The sequence below is a fragment of the Oncorhynchus mykiss genome, chromosome 13, assembly GCF_057628025.1.
Source record: "Oncorhynchus mykiss isolate SJ-2025 chromosome 13, ASM5762802v1, whole genome shotgun sequence".
In the NCBI taxonomy this organism is placed as follows: domain Eukaryota; kingdom Metazoa; phylum Chordata; class Actinopteri; order Salmoniformes; family Salmonidae; genus Oncorhynchus; species Oncorhynchus mykiss.
The window spans coordinates 24,920,965-24,942,548 of record NC_143034.1 but is presented as its reverse complement, the minus strand read 5'-3'; the positions used below and the strand labels follow the sequence as shown (position 1 = coordinate 24,942,548).

Below are 21,584 nucleotides of genomic sequence, written 5' to 3'. Positions count from 1 at the left end.
GGTTGCCATTTTCCATTTTGGTTTGGTGGGTTATTGTCTATGTGTAGTTGCACGTCAGCGCTTGTGTTTATAGCTTCACGTTCGGTTTGTTAGTTTGGTTAGTGTTCTTCGTTTAAATAAAGAAGAATGTATTGATCTCACGCTGCGCCTTGGTCTCCTCGTTATGACGAACGTGACATTCTTGGTGCAACGGTTAGAGAAATCAAAACAAAAGCTCCCTTCTTCTAACGTCAAATGTCCACCCTGACATCCAGTTGGCCTCTTGCAGTATTTTGCAAGCATCATCAAAATGAACAGACCGTCAAGGCCATATCTATGCAGCTTCAGCAGTTGTGTCGCTGGTGAGCTGTCAGGTGTCATTAATATTTAATGTGCTCAGACAGATTCCAATACCGACATATGTACAGCAGTTCTGAGCATAGAGATAGATCATATAGACGGTAGCCTATCCATCCATCCAGAAACAAAATATCTGTATAGATACTGTATCTCTATGATTCTGGGTGCTTACGTCAGCTTTTTGTCCTCCACGGAAACTGATGCCATCAGAGATGCAGGACTGGAACTCTGCGATGGTGTAGTACTCCGCTTCCACAGTAGGGGGCTCTGGTGGCTTGGGTAACTGGAAGCCCTGCACAAACAAGAGGAATAGAAAAATAAGCAATCTTGAGTTCAATGTTCTATGTTTATGTGTAAAAAACGTTTTCTGATGATACATACTGTATTTGAAAGTGACTTACCAGATTTGTTTCTCTTCTAGGAGGGGGTTTTTGTCGGAGGTTGGGAGAGCCTAATGAATGGAACCATAGATTAGCCTAATTTACTGTCAAATGTAGAAATGATAGAAGTGCAATTAGTAGTCTATTGTACACACATAACAGACTAGTACAAACCTTAGTATATCCGTAAAACCCCAATCAAAATGTTATATCACTCAGCACTATATATGTTTTTATTGCATTTTATTACACCCAAATATTAGTCACACAAATATATCCCAGCACCCAAATATTAGTCAAATAGATATATATTAGCCAAATAAATAGTCTAATTTGAATCACCATACAACTCCATAATCGATGACACTCACCTATCGACACTCTGTGTGGAGCGACACGTGCTACAGCAGGGGAACCCGGTTCCCTCTTCCCCTTACTGTCCTGTAGAGGGCCACTAGCACCAGGGCCCAGGCTAGGACTGGAGGTACCCATCCCAGATCCAGAACTCAGCCCAGGACTGGGACCTGGGCCGTGGTCGGGGCTGGGGTTGTAACCTGGGGCATAGGGCATGGGCAGGCTGATCTCACTCTTGGAGATGTGGCGCTCAGGACTGGTGGAATCTCCAGCCGTTTGGACATCCTTTGAATCAAATCAAACTTTATTTCAAATGCATTTAAAACGGCAACACACTTCACAGTAAAAGAAAAACTATACAATTCAAGACATAAATCAAACAAAAGCTAATAAAATAGAAAAAAATGCTTTAAAAAAAATTAAAAAGCTGGGCCTCCCGGGTGGTGCAGTGGTCTATGGCACTGCATCGCAGCGCTAGCTGTGCCACCAGAGATTCTGGGTTTGAGCCCAGGCTCTGCCGCAGCCAGCTGCGACCGGGAGGTTCATGGAGCGACGCACAATTGGCCCAGCGTTGTCTGGGTTAAGGAGGGTTTGGCCGGCAGGGATATCCTTGTCTCATCGCGCACTAGGGACTTCTGTGGCGGGCCGGGCACAGTGCACGCTGACCAGGTCGCTAGGTGTACGGTTTCCTCCGACACATTGGTGCGGCTGGCTTCCGGGTTGGATGTGCGTTGTGTCAAGAAGCAGTGCGGCTTGGTTGGGTCGTGTTTCGGAGGACGCACGGCTCTTGACCTTCACCTCTCCTGAGTCCGTACGGGAGTTGCAGCGATAAGACAGTAACTACTACCAATTGGATACCACGGAATTGGGGAGAAAAGGGGGTGAAAAAAATATTAAAAAATAAAAAGCTAAAAGTTCAATCAAATGAAATCTTCATTTAATAGTGAAATCTTAAAACCTTACTTTCTCACTGCTGGACTTCTTCTGGAGCAGGTTGCTGATCTCCATGATGTTGCCGATGATCTCCACAGGGCCTGTCGGGGTCTTCTTCCTGCCCGAGGATGAGAAGTCCTCCTTCATCTTCTTCAGGTATGAGGCCGGGGCCCAGCCCTCCTTCCCCAGGTACCTAGCAGGAGAATGGAAGTTTACTCACCGGTCAAATAGTAACCCTTACCGGTCAAATAGTAACCCTTACCGGTCAAATAGTAACCCTTACCGGTCAAATAGTAACCCTTACCGGTCAAATAGTAACCCTTACCGGTCAAATAGTAACCCTTACCGGTCAAAAAGTAACCCTTACCGGTCAAAAAGTAACCCTTACCGGTCAAAAAGTAACCCTTACCGGTCAAATAGTAACCCTTACCGGTCAAAAAGTGCATTGTGGGTTGACGTCAAAGTGTAATTACTTCCACTTTATGTCCGTCAGTAATAACACTGGTACATCAGCAGTAAAACATGAAGGAGTCTTTATTTTGTTTATTCTCCCACTGACTGTCTACGAACACTAGATGTCCTCATACACATAGAAGATTTGGAGCAGGGGGACGGCTCATATTAATTTCTGGAAGGGAGTCAGGGGAATGTTATCAAACACTAGGTAACCATGCGTTTCATGTGTGCGACAATATTCAATTGATTCCGTCCTCCCCTATCTAGGTGCCTCCGGCTGCCTGTGGTCTGTGGATTATATATGAGAGATGTAACAGGAGAGATGTAACAGGACTGTTCTTTAAGCCAGAGCAGAGTCCAGAGTAGCATGTGGTAATCATCAGCTGGAGAGTGGAGAGTGGAGCTCACAAGGCCTTCGGGGCCATGAGGAAGCTACAAAGAAACAGGCCAGGAAATGCACATTTACTGAGCATGCAACACACTCTGTCGCTCTTCCACCGAACAGGTCACACACAACGCATTCACCGGATCTCCAACGAGCCACATATGTTAATGGCTTACAATGACATTCAACAGATGAGATGGACCTCAGCCTTGATCACATCTCTGAAAATAATGATAGAAACGCTCTCTCTGGGGACTCATTTCATTAGTGTGAGAAAATGTACATGAACTTTTGGTCCGATTCCAATATGGTCATTCACTCACTTCCCTAGCCTGTAGGTCCTGTTGAAGGGAGTGAAGGATTTAATTGTAATTGGAACTGGGCCCATCCAACATAAAATCACTAATAGATGTGAATTCTTAACCGGAGCAATGTTTTCCATTGGCTAAGGTCCCTCCACTGTAAGGAAAAATGGGAGGAGGTGATGCTCACCTGATGTACCACCAGCCCTCCAGGTTCTTTTGGATGACCTCCACGGTGACCCCTTTCTCAAAGCCGATCTCGTCCTTCCCCTGGCTGGCGTACGGCTGCACCGTCGTGTACTTCTCTTCTACTCGGGTCGATGGAAGGAAGGACAGAGAAAGAAAGGAGAGAATCAACATTTCTGTTCAGTAAATCCCAGTCATGAACCCCTTGGAGAACTCCCCTTGAATTTCCCAGTCAAGAGATATCTACTGCAACAAGCAGAGTATTTCAATCAGTTAATGTTCTCTTAGAAAGCAACACAGAGGTAAAAGTATCGGGAATCACCCAGTTAGCCATTTTATCTGTTTTGTTTTTTCAAGCCATAATGCATAATGTATCCATTCCAATCGTATCCTCCAATACAAAAACAAAACAGCACCCTCTACTGGCCAAACCTCTCATCACATCCACAACACTCTCAAACCCTTCCTTATCACAGCTAGAATGTGACAGAGGCAACCCAGCCAGCCAAACATACCAAGGGGGGGTGAGTACTTTCACAAGCCACTGTAAACACTGTTGAGTGAACAACACTGCGGACTGGATCCCTTTGAAATGGCTGCAGCGCTCCAGAGCTGCAGTATGGAGCCGGAGCCTCCCTGTTGGAGATAAGGAACCTGTGGATGCTCTCTGATCTTTATCTGGCTCCACTTGGAAACAAGGGAAATCCCCGCAGCCACTCTAGAGGGGGATGATCCGTAGGGGGATTCAACTACTGTGGGAAAAGCCAAGTGTAAGTATGAGGGGTAGTAGTGGGGGGTAGATAGATAGGGCCACTTTAAGCAGCTGTTGCTTCAACGGGTTGGATATACAGGGGCATGGGAGGGAATGGGGATAAAGACAGGGAGAGAATCGAAGTTGGTCCAGTGAGAATGGCGTGTGACTCAAATTATCCCCTATATTACCCCATATAGTGCACTACCTTTGACTATGTCAATAGCAGTGCAATATGCAATAAATAGTGCACTATAGGATGACTATAGTGCCATTTGGGACACAGCCAATGTGTCCCTGCGTGGGATGGGGAAGACAGGAGAGGAATTTCAGAGGTGTGAACGTGTGTGTGTGTCAGTCTGTTTACAATGGGTGGGGTGAGGTGAGGTTTTAGTCGGAACACATTCTACTGCTGCCTGTCATTCCAGAGGGAGCTGAGGGGCTTGGGTCAATTATAGAGAGCTGTAAGGAATGTCTAGGGGCTTTGGGCCTGGGTAGCACAGGGAGTGTGTGTAGTTTGGGGGTGTGTGTGTGTGTGTGTGGTTGAGGATGTCTGAGTACTTGCAGGTGGAGAGGGAATACGGTGTGGGTTTGTGTCAGTGTGTGTGTGTGTGTGTGTGTGTGTGTGTGTGTGTGTGTGTGTGTGTGTGTGTGTGTGCGTGCGTGCGTGCGTGCGTGCGTGCGTGCGTGCGTGCGTGCGTATTCAAACATACGTATCATGTGTGTGAGCATGCTCTCTGGACATGTACTGTATGTGTATGTGCGTCTCACACCGTCTTAGTGAAAGTTTGACCAGTCAGCTGGGCCCAAAGCCCCAAACAGTGAGTTGAGAAGGAAGTTATCAGCACACTGCCATAAATCACATTAGACTCTGCTGTAACTGATCCCGTTCTCTAGACATACAGAGAGAGGAACAGGGTGGAGGAGACTGGAGAGAGTGTTTGACCCAACGACTCGCCCTGTCAACAACACATGAGGTAATCAATGAGGTCATCCTGCAGTCACTAGCCAATCACCACCTAATGATTTCATCGGACCTAACATTGGGTCAGAAAAGGGATCCATTTGTTTTTCTTGGGAGTATTTCTGGCGATAAAGTTACCAAAGGCAGGCCCATTGACCTGAGGTAGAGTCAGAGTAAGTGAACTATAAAACAATAACAAAGCAATCCATTTAGCTTCCTCCTTTGTCTTCTTTGGGAGTATTTTGGCGATAAAGTGAACAACTTTAGACCCATTGACCTGACGTAGGAACAACAACAAAGTAATCCATTTTGCCTCCTCCTCTGTGGTGTTAATCCATAAGATTTAGCACCTGGCACTTATCTTCCCTCCTTACCTTGTTTACCCTCTCGTTTCCACGGTAACTAAAACCTTGACAACCGGGGAAAAATATTATATTTCTTAGCAAATGGGTCAAGTATTCCATTAGTAAAGAGTGTTTCTGGGTAGTTTTAGATAAGTTGTTAAGAAGACAATTCATTAATATTGTAAGGTTAGACTCCCTACTTTTCTCTCCAACTCATGCATGCTTCTTTCTCAATGAATTCCTTAATTCCTCCCATCTTCTCTCCTCACCTCTTTCTCAAAACCCTTGAGAAATAGGGTTGAGCAGGAGGTTGGTAGAGTATTTATGTCGTCGTGGAAAGATAAATTAAGAAAGAGTGTCCATGTCTCATGACAAGAGTGCATCTTCAAAGAGCGAACCATGAGATACAGTATTTATGTCTATGGAGAGAACACTCAGGGTAGAGTAATTCTAAGTGTTCTTTATGGTCAATGATCATGTCCCTGATACGCTTAACTCTACTTTTAGCTTCCTAGAAACTAGTGCTGAGCGTTTTTTGTTTTTTGTTTTTTTTGTGAGCCCAACACTCCATTTCTCCAGTGAGAAATCAAATAATAATAAATCAAGTCAAGAACTGTGTGGAACGCCTGGCTGAAGGGAGTTGTAGTTTTCATTAGGCAAATATTCAAATCTGGTTCAGTGCAGAAATGAGGTAATTAACTACAATGACCATAATCCATTGCACCTGCTGTTTTTGGTGCAGACAGAGTTGGATACACTTTTACTATACACAGACTGCATGAGAGAGGGATAGAGTCAGTTTGTCAAAGTGTGCCTTATCTACTTTGAAGGACTAGTAAAAATATTTTGTCAGACAGCTCTGCAGCATACTAAGGCAAGCTAGCTTAGCTAAATAGGGTGATTAAAGACAGTACAACGTGGGGAGAACAGAGATAATGTTGTTTGGCTGTTAGGGCCTGAGAGGAGATGAGATGATGACTTTAAGGAATTCAAGATAATAAAGTCATCATGTTTTTTATAATCGAACTGAAACCGAACCGACCCCAAAAATCACTAATCACTCAGCACTGCTTGAAATGGTCTGTGCATGCTGCCTCAAGGCGCTGCCTGATAGAAACATGCCTCGCCTGGCATTCATAACACTCATTACCACCTCAGAACAGCGACAAAAGGAATGAGTAAAGAGGATGTCCAGGCAAAGATGGGGGGGAGAGAGAGAGAGAGGGAGAGAGAGAGAAAGAGAGAGAGAGGGAGAGAGAGAGAGAGAGAGAGAGAGAGAGAGAGAGAAAGATACATATGAGACACAGAGAGAGAGAGACCAAATTGAGACTCTGCACGCAGAATTCTGCAAAAATATCCTCCGTGTACAACGTAGAACACCAAATAATGCATGCAGAGCAGAATTAGGCCGATACCCACTAATTATCAAAATCCAGAAAAGAGCCGTTAAATTCTATAACCACCTAAAAAGAAGCGATTCCCAAACCTTCCACAACAAAGCCATCACCTACAGAGAGATGAACCTGGAGAAGAGTCCCCTAAGCAAGCTGGTCCTGGGGCTCTGTTCACAAACACACCCTACAGAGCCCCAGGGCAGCAGCACAATTAGACCCAACCAAATCATGAGAAAACAGAAAAAATAATTACTTGACACATTGGAAAGAATTAACAAAAAAACAGAGCAAACTAGAATGCTATTTGGCCCTACACAGAGAGTACACAGCGGCAGAATACCTGACCACTGTGACTGACCCAAAATTAAGGAAAGCTTTGACTATGTACAGACTCAGTGAGCATAGCCTTGCTATTGAGAAAGGCCGCCGTAGGCAGACATGGCTCTCAAGAGAAGACAGGCTATGTGCTCTCTGCCCACAAAATGAGGTGGAAACTGAGCTGCACTTCCTTTACCATTTGTACATTGTTAAAACACTGTATATATATATATATAATATGACATTTGTAATGTCTTTATTGTTTTGAAAGTTCTTTATGTGTAATGTTTACTGTTAACTGTCACTTTATATATTCACTTTATATATTATCTACCTCACTTGCTTTGGCAATGTTAACACATGTTTCCCATGCCAAAAAAGCCCTTGAATTGAATTGAATTGAATTGAGAGAGAGAGAGAGAGAGGAGAGAGAGAGAGAGAGAGAGAGGGGGGGGGGGGAGAGAGAGAAAGATACATATGAGACACAGAGAGAGAGAGAGAGAGAGAGAGAGAAAGATACATGAGACACACACAGAGAGAGAGAGAGAGAGAGAGAGAGAGAGAGAGAGAGAGAGAGAGGGGAGAGAGAGAGAGATACATATGAAACAGAGACAGAGAGAGAGAGAGAGAGATACATTTGAGACACACAGAGAGAGAGAGAGAGAGAGAGAGAGAGAGAGAGAGAGATACATATGAGACAAACAGAGAGAGAGAGAAATATATGAGAGAGAGAGAGAGGGAGAGAGAAAGAGAGAGAGGGAGAGAGAGAGAGAGAGAAAGATGCATATGAGACACAGAGAGAGAGAGATACATATGAGACAGAGAGAGAGAGAGAGAGAGATACATATGAGACAGAGAGAGAGAGAGAGAGAGGGAGAGAGAGAGATACATATGAGACACAGAGAGAGAGAGAGAGAGAGAGAGCGATACATATGAGACAGAGAGAGAGAGAGAGAGAGAGAAAGATACATATGAGACACAGAGAGAGAGAGAGAGAGAGAGAGAGAGAGAAAGATACATATGAGACACACAGAGAGAGAGAGAGAGAGAGAGAGAGAGGGAGAGAGAGAGAGAGAGAGAATGATACATATGAGACACACACACACAGAGAGAGAGAGAGAGAGAGAGAGAGAGAGAGAGAGAGAGAGAGAAAGAAAGAGATACATATGAGACAGAGAGAGAGAGATACATATGAGACACAGAGAGAGAGGAAGATACATATGAGACACAGAGAGAGAGAGAGAAAGAGATGCATATGAGACAGAGAGGGAGAGAGAGAGACAGAGAGAGATACATTTGAGACACGGAGAGAGAGAGAGACATATGAGACACAGAGAGAGAGAGAGAGAGAGAGAGAGAGAGAGAGAGAGAGGGAGAAAGAGATACATATGAGAAACAGAGAGAGAGAGAGAGAGAGAGAGAGAGAGAGAGAGAGAGAGAGAGAGAGAGAGAAAGAAAGGGAGAAAGAGATACATATGAGACAGAGAGAGTTCACAAATCAAACACACCCTACAGAGCCCCAGGACAACAGCACAATTTGACCCAACCAAATCATGAGAAAACAAAAAGATAATTACTTTACACATTGGAAAGAATTAACAAAAAAACAGAGCAAACTAGAATGCTATTTGGCCCTACACAGAGAGTACACAGCGGCGGAATACCTGCCCACTGTGACTGACCCAAAATTAAGGAAAGCTTTGACTATGTACAGACTCAGTGAGCATAGCCTTGCATAGCCTTGCATAGCCTAGGCAGACATGGCTCTCAAGAGAAGACAGGCTATGTGCTCACTGCCCACAAAATGAGGTGGAAACTGAGCTGCACTTCCTAACCTCCTGCCCAATGTATGACCATATTAGAGAGACATATTTCCCTCAGATTACACAGATCCACAAAGAATTCGAAAACAAATCCAATTTTGAAAAACTCCCATATCTACTGGGTGAAATTCCACAGTGTGCCATCACAGCAGCAAGATTTGTGACCTGTTGCCACGAGAAAAGGGCAACCAGTGAAGAACAAACACCATTGTAAATACAACCCATATTTATGCTTATTTATTTTATCTTGTGTCCTTTAACCATTTGTACATTGTTAAAACACTGTATATATAATATGACATTTGTAATGTCTTTATTGTTTTGAAACTTCTGGATGTGTAATGTTTACTGTTAATTTTTTATTGTTTTTCACTTTATATATTCACTTTATATATTATCTACCTCACTTGCTTTGGCAATGTTAACACATGTTTCCCATGCCAATAAAGCCCTTGAATTGAATTGAATTGAATTGAATTAAGAGAGTGAGAGAGAGAGAGAGAGAGAGGGGGGGGGGAGAAAGAGAGAGAAAGATACATATGAGACACAGAGAGAGAGAGAGAGAGAGAGAGAGAGAGAGAGAGAATTAGAGATGTGGAAAAAGGAACAAATTCAAAAACAAAGTTTCCGACCACAGTCAGCAGTATTTTCATGGTGGGATCATTTTGTAGGGTGGAAACAAGGCCTCTAATCCAGAAGTCATAAATGAGGTAGCATGCAGCAGTGTTTCTGATGGTGCTGAAAGCAACACTGGACTGCCAACTGACCTGAAACCCTGGCTGTTGAAATGTGTCAGTCGCAACAGAGGACAATATATCACTACAGTCTGTTTCTGCTGGTTGATGTCTCTAGTACAACATCCTTACACAGGCATGTACTGGACGTTGACCCAGAGTCTCAAATGAAGTCACCTGGGAGATTGGATATGATATTGGTATAGAATATTGATATCAAGTTTTTTGGTACAGTGAAATGCCTTTCTTCTTTGCTCTTTCCCGACAATGCAGTAATCAATATCAGTAGTACGACAACAACAAAAAATACATGATGTGACATTGACTACTAATTATGCCTCGCGCAATGATTGTCCTGATTCCTCCATGGCAACGGTTACATCAGTGGCTGACACACACAAAAGTGGCTACATCCACTGTTATAGGCTCCTGTCTGTGATTAAAGCCAGGCTTCAGTATGGGCTACTGCCCCACATTCACACTTTCCGCCAGCCTATTCCAGCCAGCCCATTCCTCCTGCTGTTACTCCTCTGGGAGAGCTAGCTAACTAACTGTAAATGCTACGCTCAGCTCTGGCTGGAGACTATGGTGAGGCTCTGGCAGCCCATATTAGTACATTCACCAAAAGTATCCAAAAGAGCTGGATGTAGTCATCACATGGAAATTGTTGGCTGGGTATTGAACTAGTATTTATTCTCCTGTGCAGTATAAATAGGACCTGGGGGTTTTCCTGAGAAGCTAAATGTCCCAAGTTATAGATTAGTGAGACTACAAATAGGAAGTGGAGATTTTCCTGGTCAGGTCATGTGGTTAGGAAAAACGGCCATGAAGAAGTATATAGGTCATCTGTATAAAATTCATCAACACAGGCACTAACTCATACCATCTGACACAAGTTCCCCCTGTGTTGGATGAGCTCTGTTGAATCACTTATGTTTATTGTCTCTATGACTGGTCTGGGATCAGAGTTAAGCTATACCATGTGAGTCACGCCCCATGTATGTTATTGGTAGCCTGGGAAGTTATATGAGTCCCAGGTCAGTTTCAGTAAACAAACAGACAAAAGACAGAGCCAGGTGGGGTGAGTAGGTTAAAACTAATCCTAAAACCAGATGGCTGATCTCTCCTGGTCTTATTAGAGGAATGAGTAATTACTCTGGCTCTAGGTAGGAGTAGGCCACAGACACCGCTCTAGGATCAGCCTCCCCAAATCCTATCTATATCAATGACAGAGAGCATCTAACTGACCTTCAATCTGTGTATATAACAACTTCATCCTTCAATATAGCGACTACTTTTTTGATCAAATATGGGTAGAAGTATCCTTTTAACTTGTTATGGCTGGGGGCAGTATTGAGTAGCTTGGATGAATAAGGTGCCCAGAGTAAACTGCCTGCAACTCAGGCCCAGTTGCTAATATATGCATAGTATTAGTAGATTTGGATAGAAAACACTCTGAAGTTTCTAAAACTGTTTGAATGATGTCTGTGAGTATAACAGAACTCATATGGCAAAAAAATACGAGAAGAAATCCAACCAAGAAGTGGGAAATCTGAGGTTTATAGTTTTTCTACTCTTTGCCTATCGAATATACAGTGTCTAATATACAGGGTCAAATTGCACTTCCTAAGGCTTCCACTAGATGTCAAAAGTCTTTAGAACCTTGTTTGATGCTTCTACTGTGAAGGAGGGGGGAATGAGAGGGGATTGAGTCAGTGGTCTGGTAGAGTGGCATGAGCTGACCATGCTCGTTCACGTGAGAGTTAGCTTGAGTTCCATTGCATATCTGAAGACAAAGGAATTCTCCGGTTGGAACATTATTGAAGATTTATGATAAAAACTTCTGTTGACTCCACAACATGGCGGATATCTGTATGGCTTGATTTGTTGTCTGAGCGCTGTACTCAGATTATTGCATGGTGTGCTTTTTCGGTAAAGCTTTTTTGAAATCTGACACAGCGGTTGCATTAAGGAGAAGTGTATCTATAACTCCATGCATAATAGTTGTATCTTTTATCAATGTTTATTATGAGTATTTCTGTAAATTGACATGAATCTCTGCAAAATCACCGGAGGTTTTGGAACTACTGAAAGTAACGCACCAATGTAAACTCAGATTTTTGTATATAAATATGAACTTTATCGAACAAAACATACATGTATTGTGTAACATGAAGTCCTATGAGTGTCATCTGATGAAGATCATCAAAGGTTAGTGATTAATTTTATCTCTATTTCTGCTTTTTGTGACTCCTCTCTTTGGCTGGAAAAATGGCTGTGTTTTTGTGTGACTAGGTGCTGACCTAACATAATCGTTTGGTGTGCTTTCGTCGTAAAGCCTTTTTGAAATCGGACAATGTGGTGGGATTAACATCAAGTTTATATTTAAAATGGTGTAAAATACTTCTATGTTTGAGGAATTTTAATTATGAGATTTCTGTTGTTTTGAATTTGGCGCCCTGCACTTTCCCAGGCTGTTGTCATATCGATCCCGTTAGCGGGATCTAAGCCATATAGCCGCAGATCTAGGATCAGCTTACCTTCCCCAGATTCTAACCATAACCATTAGAGGATAAATGCAAAGCTGACTTTGGACCAGTTTTGATTAGATACTAGACAATATGAGACATAGGCTCATGTCTGTCTGGGTCCATCAAAGATAATTCATTATGACTCAACAGCAACTCTCCATTGAGACATATTCCAGCATTGCAGTGTCCAGGGGAGTTTGGCAACGTGATACATTCAAGAGTGTGAGAAGATATCTTTACCAATAAATGTTGACTAAAAACTCAGTCATTAAAATCGAATGGTTCTGAACCTGGAGGGAGTTGTATAAGTACATGAAGAAGCACTACCCACAGTAATGTTTAGAGCAGCTTTTAGCCAACAAGGTTGTTACTGTTGTGCTGTCTGAATCAAATACCCCTCATTATCTAATCTGTTTAATGTTAGTACATTATTCTGTGACGCAGAGCAAAATGAAGAAATAATTATCTTTCTAAAAGTAGAGAAAAGTGTGGTAAATGTAACTCGGGGAGCTGAAATCTACACGACCACCCTGTGTGCTGTTTGTGATGTTGGGGAGTTGTTGTTGTAAGCTGGAGTTGTTGTTGGCTGACTGTCATGGATGTAAATTAGTTTCTTACAATGAAGGAATGAGTGTATATGTGTGTGGTTCTGAGAGAGGCCACTTGAGAGTGCCTGTGTGTGTGTGTGTGTGTGTGTGTGTGTGTGTGTGTGTGTGTGTGTGTGTGTGTGTGTGTGTGTGTGTGTGTGTGTGTGTGTGTGTGTGTGTGTGTGTGTGTGTGTGTGTGTGTTGACTGTGTGTTCACCTCGACTCTGCTGGCGGTTCACTATGCCCCCCAAGGTCCATCTGCGGTCGAGTCTCTTCAGATGAGCCTTGCGTCTCTTAGTAACTGATGAAGGGATGGACGGAGAAACCAAAGAAAAACAAAGAAGCGTGAACTTAAGAAGCGTATTACAAAATGAACGAAGGCAAAAAGCCGTCGTTAGTTAGTAGGATGGTGAAAACATTACATGGAAAGCCAGCAAATAAATGGTGTCAATTTCAAGCTATGCATAGTAAATCACATGATTTGTAATAGTGTAGTAGCAAATGTTATTTTTGTAGAAAGAATTGATATTCATTGCTGTCATGATAATCACTCCCGTGGTATTTATCGTCTCTGTCTTCAGAGTTCACGCGCACGTTTCACAAGTCAAGCAGCTAAACTTCTTAAAGGGTGTGTATTTCTGGGGACTGAGTTATACTGACATTATAAAGGACGAGTGGAACCACAGATATCCTGAGGACAGTGACATCTAGGTCATAAACACAGAGGTGTTTCCTTACGAGAGAGAAACTATCGTCTGTCATCAAAAGAACAAGCCCCACATTAAAAGAGGAAGTAGTAATCATAGAAATAGAATGCATAGAAAGGGCGCCTCCATTCATTACTCATTGCCAGGGTTGGAGCTTACAATCCTGTTCTATTAATTCTCTCTCTATGGCAATGATGACATGATGTGTCATAGAAATAGAATGAATAGGAAGGGCGTCTCCATTCATTACAAAATTCCAGGGTTAGAGCTCCCAAGCCTGTTCTATTCATTCTATTTATATGGCACTGATGACATGATGTATGATACAGTATCATCCAATCTAGTGTCTGGCATGCTGCAATCTGTTTGTCTTCAAGGTTCTCACCAATACTGTATTCTAGAAGGCCAATCCCCGTACATAACGTTTTGTGTGTCTGGGACTTTTTAAATGGTCAAGAGACATGCTACATCTTTGTGGCATAGCATCATACTAGCCCCTAGCGTACTCTACACATGGTTAGCAACTGTACAGGAGAAAATAGATCAGGGTAAATCTTCATGTTAGCCTACCGTAACAGCTTGCTTCGTCCTCTGGTAAACTGTTCCGTTCCAGTCCCCTTTATACGCAGGGACCACTCGTGCAACACCACACTGACTCACGGTAAAGTAAAACAGCCCTTTATGATACTGTCCAACTCGTTGCTGTCTGGTGATGACTCGTCAGTATCCTCCCTTCCTTAATGCATCCCCTAGCGGGACATAAACCAGACTTTCAGAATGGAGGAACGAGTGATGAGGAGGGAGGACCGAATGAAATTACTGTCATCTCTCCCTTCATGGTGGAGGGAAGAGGAGGAGGGAGAAACGGAGGAGTGAGGAGAGGAGGACAGAATCAAATGACTCTCATCTCTCTCTCCCATTGACCTCCTAATTGAAATATCCATTTGGAGACAGCCACAAAGGCAGACGTTATTTCAGGGTAATTCCAATAGACCAGACCTACCAGGCCCTGTCGTTCCTCCTCAGTGAGCTAGCTACAGTCTGCTATTGGTTTATATGACAGCAGACTGGGGCTTAATGAGTATGAGGGGGAGGGTAGGGGAGACAGGATAGCTACCTGAGATATGAGATAAGCAGTGGTGTGTGAAAACTTCCCTCTAATAGGGAAGGTGTTGATAGAGGAGTGTTTTGTAGGATGGGATGTATGTATGTATGTATTTACAGTGGGGCAAAGAAGTATTTAGTCAGCCACCAATTGTGCAAGTTCTCCCACTTAAAAAGATGAGAGAGGCCTGTAATTTTCATCATAGGTACACTTCAACTATGACAGACAAAATGAGAAAAAAAATCCAGAAAATCACATTGTAGGATTTTTAATTCATTTATTTGCAAATTATGGTGGAAAATAAGTATTTGGTCAATAACAAAAGTTTATCTCAATACTTTGTTATATACCCTTTGTTGGAAATGACAGAGGTCAAACATTTTCTGTGAGTCTTCACAAGGTTTTCACACACTGTTGCTGGTATTTTGGCCCATTCCTCCATGCAGATCTCCTCTAGAGCAGTGATGTTTTGGGGCTGTTGCTGTGCAACACGGATTTTCAACTCCCTCCAAAGATTTCCTATGGGGTTGAGATCTGGAGACTGGCTAGGCCACTCCTTCGTTGCCCGGGCGGTGTGTTTGGGATCATTGTCAAAAATTATATTTTGGTTTCATCTGACCATATTACATTCTCCCAATCTTCTTCTGGATCATCCAAATGCTCTCTAGCAAACTTCAGAAGGGCCTGGACATGTACTGGCTTAAGTAGGGGGACACGTCTGGCACTGCAGGATTTGAGTCCCTGGCGGCGTAGTGTGTTGCTGATGGTAGGCTTTGTTACTTTGGTCCCAGCTCTCTGCAGGTCATTCACTAGGTCCCCCCGTGTGGTTCTGGGATTTTTGCTCACCGTTCCTGTGATAATTTTGACCCCACGGGGTGAGTTCTTGCGTGGAGCCCCAGATCGAGGGAGATTATCAGTGGTCTTGTATGCATTCCATTTCCTAATATTTGCTCCCAGAGTTGATTTCTTCAAACCAAGCTGCTTACCTATTGCAGATTCAGTCTTCCCAGCCTGGTGCAGGTCTACAATTTTGCTTCTGGTGTCCTTTGACAGCTCTTTGGTCTTGGCCATAGTGGAGTTTGGAGTGTGACTGTTTGAGGTTGTGGACAAATGTCTTTTATACTGATAACAAGTTCAAACAGGTGCCATTAATACAGGTAACGAGTAGAGGACAGAGGAGCCTCTTAAAGAAGAAGTTACAGGTCTGTGAGAGCCAGAAATCTTGCTTGTTTGTAGGTGACCAAATACTTATTTTCCACCATAATTTGCAAATAAATTCATTAAAAATCCTACAATGTGATTTTCAGGATGTTTTTTCTCATTTTGTCTGTCATAGTTGAAGTGTACCTATGATGAAATTTACAGGCCTCTCTCATATTTTTAAGTGGGAGAACTTGCACAATTGGTGGCTGACTTACTTTTTTGCCCCACTGTATGTATGTATGTATGTATGTATGTATGTATGTATGTATGTATGTATGTATGTATGTGTGTGTGTATGTATAGTATGTGGTGTGTGTCTGCATTTCCTCTCTGTGTGTGCCTGTCTCAGATCCCTAGGTATTTCCAGGCTCCAGCTACATTACCTTATTTTTCCTTAAAGGCTATCACAGACTTTCAATACCAGCCCAGTACGTCCGTCCGTCTCTGTCCGTCTCTCTCTCTCTCTCTCTCTCTCTCTCTCTGTGGAGTGACTGCAGTCTGCATTAAGTGGAGCTGGGGGCCACGGCAGCTGCAGAGGACCTGTCATCACATGCTGGGATGTGGCGTGCCAGTTTACAGTGTAACAGTGCCATGGGCCAGCGCGAGGATCATAAAGCAATCTGTCTTAATGAGGGACAGGGGGAGAGCCTTACATACCTTGGTGGCAGTCTCTGACACACAAAGCATTACGGCATAATGACTACACTATACCAGGTAGTTTCCGTGGGTTACTAAAACCGATGGAAAACAGAGGTAATATGACTTTAACGGTGGGGGAGTGCATGTATGTGTGTATGTCTGTGTGTGCATGTCTGCCTGCCTGGGTGTAACACACAACTAAGGCGCTACAGTGTCATCCCAAAGCACCAAAAGGGAAGGGAGCTTGTTCTCTAGTGATGATATGTGCCCTCCAAACAATCAGACTAAACATTATTGCAAAAAAAAAGAGATCATGACAAAACGAGACTCCTTCGGGAAACAGACACTGGGTTCGTTACAGTGTCTGTTTCCTGCTCTGACTCTGGTCCTCGAGGTTCCCGCTGTCCAAGCACAATTAGTTGTCATACCTAAGGCCTTAGCAATGATGGTAGTGATATTTAGCAGGGAGAATGGCCGGCGTGTGTGTGTTACCTTCTCCTGTCCTGACGGTGCTAAGTTCCAGGTCGTCTCTAGTGCCGTTCTGTGAGTCCAGGTATGTGGCCGGCACCCAACCCTGCTCCTCGGCTGTACTGACGAACCACCAACCTATAACAAAGAGACACACACACACATTAGTTTGTGCAGAGCCACATGGAGACACACACACACATTCTTTAAACACTATGACACAGAAAGAAAATAGACAGACACACACACAAACACGCACACACACCAGCCATTCTCCCTGCTAAATATCACTACCATCGTTACCAAGGCCTTGGGCATGACACCTAATAGTTGGGCTTGGACTCCAAACACACTTACACATGTTGATTTACATTCAATAATGGAAACATGTCATCGTTCTCGTTCCTTCATCCGCAGCAGCTTGCGAAGGATATAAATTACAATAACTGTTCTACATTCCCAAAGAACTCCAGAATTGATCGGGTGTTAGTGTTTGTCTTGGCCCAGGATTTCATTTACATCTGCTACATGGAGAGGAGTGAAGTGATGTAACCAGGGAACTTTTCACCTGCTTGGAAAGCTGCTATCATTACAAAACCACCCGTTTCAGAGTAGCAGTACTGATCATGGATCAGTTTTTCATTTTAAATCATAATGATTGAGATTATATGGACACGGAGAACCTGATCCTAGATCAGCACTCCAGGGTTAGGATCACGTTTGAGTGACAGGGAGAGAGCCCATATGTGCCCAGAGTGCAGAGGACACTAAGGCTCAAGTAGAAGTTGTCCCTGAACCACAGATCTAGGATCAGATGACCATAACTGAGTTCTAACCTGAAACCATCAAGGGGATTAAATAAGAGCTGACCCTGTATCAGTGCAATGGTTAAGGTTTGACTTGAACTCAGTCTCAACAACACAAAAATCCTAGTACTTCGAGAGGTGTTTGAGGGACAATACTTCTTTTTGATTCGAATTGACTCGCCTCTACCTAGACCTGATTGAATGCAAAAACACCTGTCGAATTGGGAACCAAACCAAACTGAAACTCACGAAAAGAGAGAGGAAAAGAAGCCATTGATCCCTCCCTGACAGTTAGCATGTGTCTTTGTGTTTTAGTTCTGCAGCGGTAGCACGAATCCAGATTCTCCGACCGTCTATTCGAAGCTCGGAGGCTCCCCAAGTATTTCATCCGTAACATTTGGGTTCAAAGTGGACTATTCAGAGTCGTAAATAGTAGGGAAGCTGCCTTTCAGTGAACCTCGAAGATACAGGATAATTTACGACTTTCTGCAGGCTTAAACACACCCAGACGTACGCCATATGCTAACACACACAGGCGCACTCCTGACGGATGCACAGATGTACACAATCACAATAACTCACACGCTCTGACAGTATGAAAGAGAAGAGAGTGAGGCAACGAGCACAACAATTGTTTTCTCTCCAATAGAGTCCAACAATCAGCTCTTGACTGTATTAACAGTCATAGGGTGAGGTCCTATAATGGGGTTTGATACCACATAGTGCGCGCACACACACACACACACACACACACACACACACACACACACACGCACATACACACACACACACACACACACACACACACGTACATACACACACACGCACATACACACACACACACACACACACACACACATACACACACACACACACACACACACACACACACAGGCTTGAGTAAATCAAGTCCTCATACGCCCCATTTTATGTCCCTGCAAGACACGCCAAGTCACATTGGGAAATGAGACCTATTTGACCCACATGGAAAATATGTCTGTGTACAACAGTTTTCCGTAAATCGAGGTTGGAAGTCACTCATAACACAAGACTACTATAGCGTATACTATGTTTGAAGCGCTGAATGGTCCACCATAGTGTTTGAGGCTTCAACCCATAGGCATTGTCTAAAAGGCATTGAAGTTCAAAGTAGGTCCCACTGTAGACATCACAGCAGAGTCTGGGGTCTGACAGCGCACAGTACAGTGAGTTTGGAAACCTGTCAGAATCGGTTGGCTTCACAAAATGCTAATAACGCTATGCAAATGATGCTATGCTAATGTTTAGCCTAGCGAAAACGCTAACGTTGGACTGACTGTAGAAGCACAGGTTTTCCTCAGTGCTAACTGCCAACGTGAATTTGACATTGTGACATTGCTGCTATGCTAATTAATTATTATGCTGCTGTAGGCTAGCTAGATCCTAGACTGAAAATATGTTTTGATGAATGGCACTCAACACATATAGCAGTGCGATGAGAGGCAGCACGGTAGGGCCCTCCTTTCTTTTTTAAAGTCCTACAGTCAATGTGTGAAACATGCTCCCTCAATAAAAATTGCCAATACCATACGAAACACATTCACTTTTATTGTGCCAACTCAATGGAAGTTGCCCATAGTTTTAGCAAAGAGACTTTATATATCAGGTTACCACAACTGTTCAAAAGGAAATAAATCCACAACCCATCCACCTTTATGGAATTCGGCCATTGTTCAGCAAAGAGACAATTCAGGAGTCGTTTTCTTCAAAGGGTCACCTGACTTGACAAGCGGAGGATATACAGTCTCCTAAATCCCTATGTGACAGGGTCTACCTAGAAGGAGCAAGTAGAAATAGGTCACGGCCTCTCCCAGGCTGACAGACACCACAGGGCTTTGACAAGGCCCAGCTCCCCTATACATTCAGCTCCCAGGCTGGCAGACACCACAAGGCTTTGACAAGGCCCAGCTCCCCTATACATTCAGCTCCCAGGCTGGCAGACACCACAAGGCTTTGACAAGGCCCGGCTCCCCTATACATTCAGCTCCCAGACTGGCAGACACCACAAGGCTTTGACAAGGCCCAGCTCCCCTATACATTCAGCTCCCAGGCTGGCAGACACCACAAGGCTTTGACAAGGCCCGGCTCCCCTATACATTCAGCTCCCAGGCTGGCAGACACCACAAGGCTTTGACAAGGCCCGGCTCCCCTATACATTCAGCTCCCAGACTGGCAGACACCACAAGGCTTTGACAAGGCCCAGCTCCCCTATACATTCAGCTCCCAAGCTGGCAGACACCACAAGGCATTGACAAGGCCCAGTTCGTCTATAAATGCAGTTCTGGAGAAAGTCAGATGTGGTAAAAGAGCAGAGAAATTAGAAACAGAAAGGCTGCTGGATCTCGTCACACATAGGCAGTTACCAGAGTGGAGAGAGACTGTGGAGGAAGAGAGAGAGACCAGAGAGAGAAAGCGAGGGAACGTTCTCATATGTTCCAACCAACTACTGTCTGTGTGTCAACATTTTCCAGGAAACTCACTCTGTCCAACTGCAATATGGACAGAAGCTGGTTCTTTCTCTTTTCTCTCTCTTTCAGGACAGTTGTTAGTAGGAAGTTAGTTGGCGTTCCCTCTTTCTGGCCATGCCATTGAGCCTCCAGACAGACAGAATATAAACGCTGTTTTCCCAGAGAAGAGAGAAGACATCCATCCCCCTTGCAGAAGAGTCAGGGTCAGGGTTTGCCCATTCACACAGTGGAAGCCAATTGGCTTGGCGGCTCAATTAGGCTCCTAGAGATGTATCATGGGATCGAGCTGTTTACGTGGCATGGTCGGATGTTGACCATGTCTGTTGTGTCTTTTCTGTTTGTTGGCGGGGTTTGTTGTGTTTTGTGTGTGAAAAAATTTGAGAAAACGTTTCACGTAGCCTGGGGTGTTCGAGCGGTCGACGCGACTGCCTCTGGATAAGTACTAACACAGCGAGCGTGGGTTCAAATCTGACCCACCACTTTAGCAATTCCTCTCCTCCTATAAACTTCTTTATAAGGGGGGGGGGGGGGGGGGGGGGGGGCTTGGGGGCAGCTGTAATAATGAAACAAGATGAAAACAAGACATATAAAAGGCGGGTCGTCTAATCAACTGCATATTGACCACCTTCTGAACAGGCAGTAGAGTAGAAAGTAAAAGGGGATGGGATGTTGTTTCAACAGGTTTCAGTCATCATGGCAGTGTTATTGGTTGCAGGGACCCATGTGTGTGTGTGTGTGTGTGTGTGTCCACTGGGTTCCCACACAGCAGACTAGAAACCGTGCTTAGGCTGAGTTCACTCGACCTCAAACAACGCAGTAAAAAGGGCATTTAGAGGAATAATCTCACGATTGCTCATTTCCTGTCTAAGTACGATCCGTTTATTGTACAGGTGCCTTGTCAAGACTAAATCAGACCACTTTTTAGGCCGCCTTTGACTATAATAAACACTAGATTCTGGGTCCGGGTTGTTTCCTGACAGAAATGACCCAGGTTGCTCTACTTAATCGGATTCATGATGTGGAACTAAAGATAACTATCTTAAAAGGTCAAAGAGTGAGAGCTGCAAAACCTTCTTAACAATGACAGTACTCATGCTGGTTTAACACAGACAGTTCCACTGTGTTGTGCTTTGATTGAACATAGGTTGGGTTTAGCAGAGTGGAGTGCTTTCTCCCGCTTTCCCTCTCTCTCTCTCTCTCTCTCCATCTCCCCATTCGCTAAGTGAGAATAAAGTTACATGGGAAACAAATGCTATAGTAATTGTGCAGAACATACTGAGAGAGAGACAGAGAGAGAGACAGAGAGAGAGAGATAATTTAAAAGAGAGAGATAGAGAGAGAGAGAGAGAGAGAAAGAGAGGAGAGAGA

General features: G+C 43.9%; 1 protein-coding gene across 6 annotated transcripts in view; it reads right to left on the bottom strand.

The window, feature by feature from the left end:
* Nucleotides 1-21,584, bottom strand: part of LOC110485783 (SH3 and PX domain-containing protein 2A) — a 115,210-nt gene that overhangs the window by 10,277 nt on the left and 83,349 nt on the right. For 3 of the 6 annotated variants that reach the window (XM_090195861.1, XM_090195862.1, XM_090195865.1), the window contains 7 exons: nucleotides 16,928-17,041; nucleotides 12,999-13,082; nucleotides 3,340-3,457; nucleotides 2,037-2,199; nucleotides 1,091-1,358; nucleotides 741-790; nucleotides 512-631 (listed from right to left, as the gene is read on the bottom strand). In XM_090195861.1, coding sequence (XP_090051987.1) covers nucleotides 512-631; nucleotides 741-790; nucleotides 1,091-1,358; nucleotides 2,037-2,199; nucleotides 3,340-3,457; nucleotides 12,999-13,082; nucleotides 16,928-17,041 — 917 coding nt within the window. Of the gene's footprint in view, nucleotides 1-511; nucleotides 632-740; nucleotides 791-1,090; nucleotides 1,359-2,036; nucleotides 2,200-3,339; nucleotides 3,458-12,998; nucleotides 13,083-14,058; nucleotides 14,162-16,927; nucleotides 17,042-21,584 lie in introns of those variants that run through there. The other 3 variants (XM_090195863.1, XM_090195864.1, XM_090195866.1) reach the window with 2 other exon arrangements.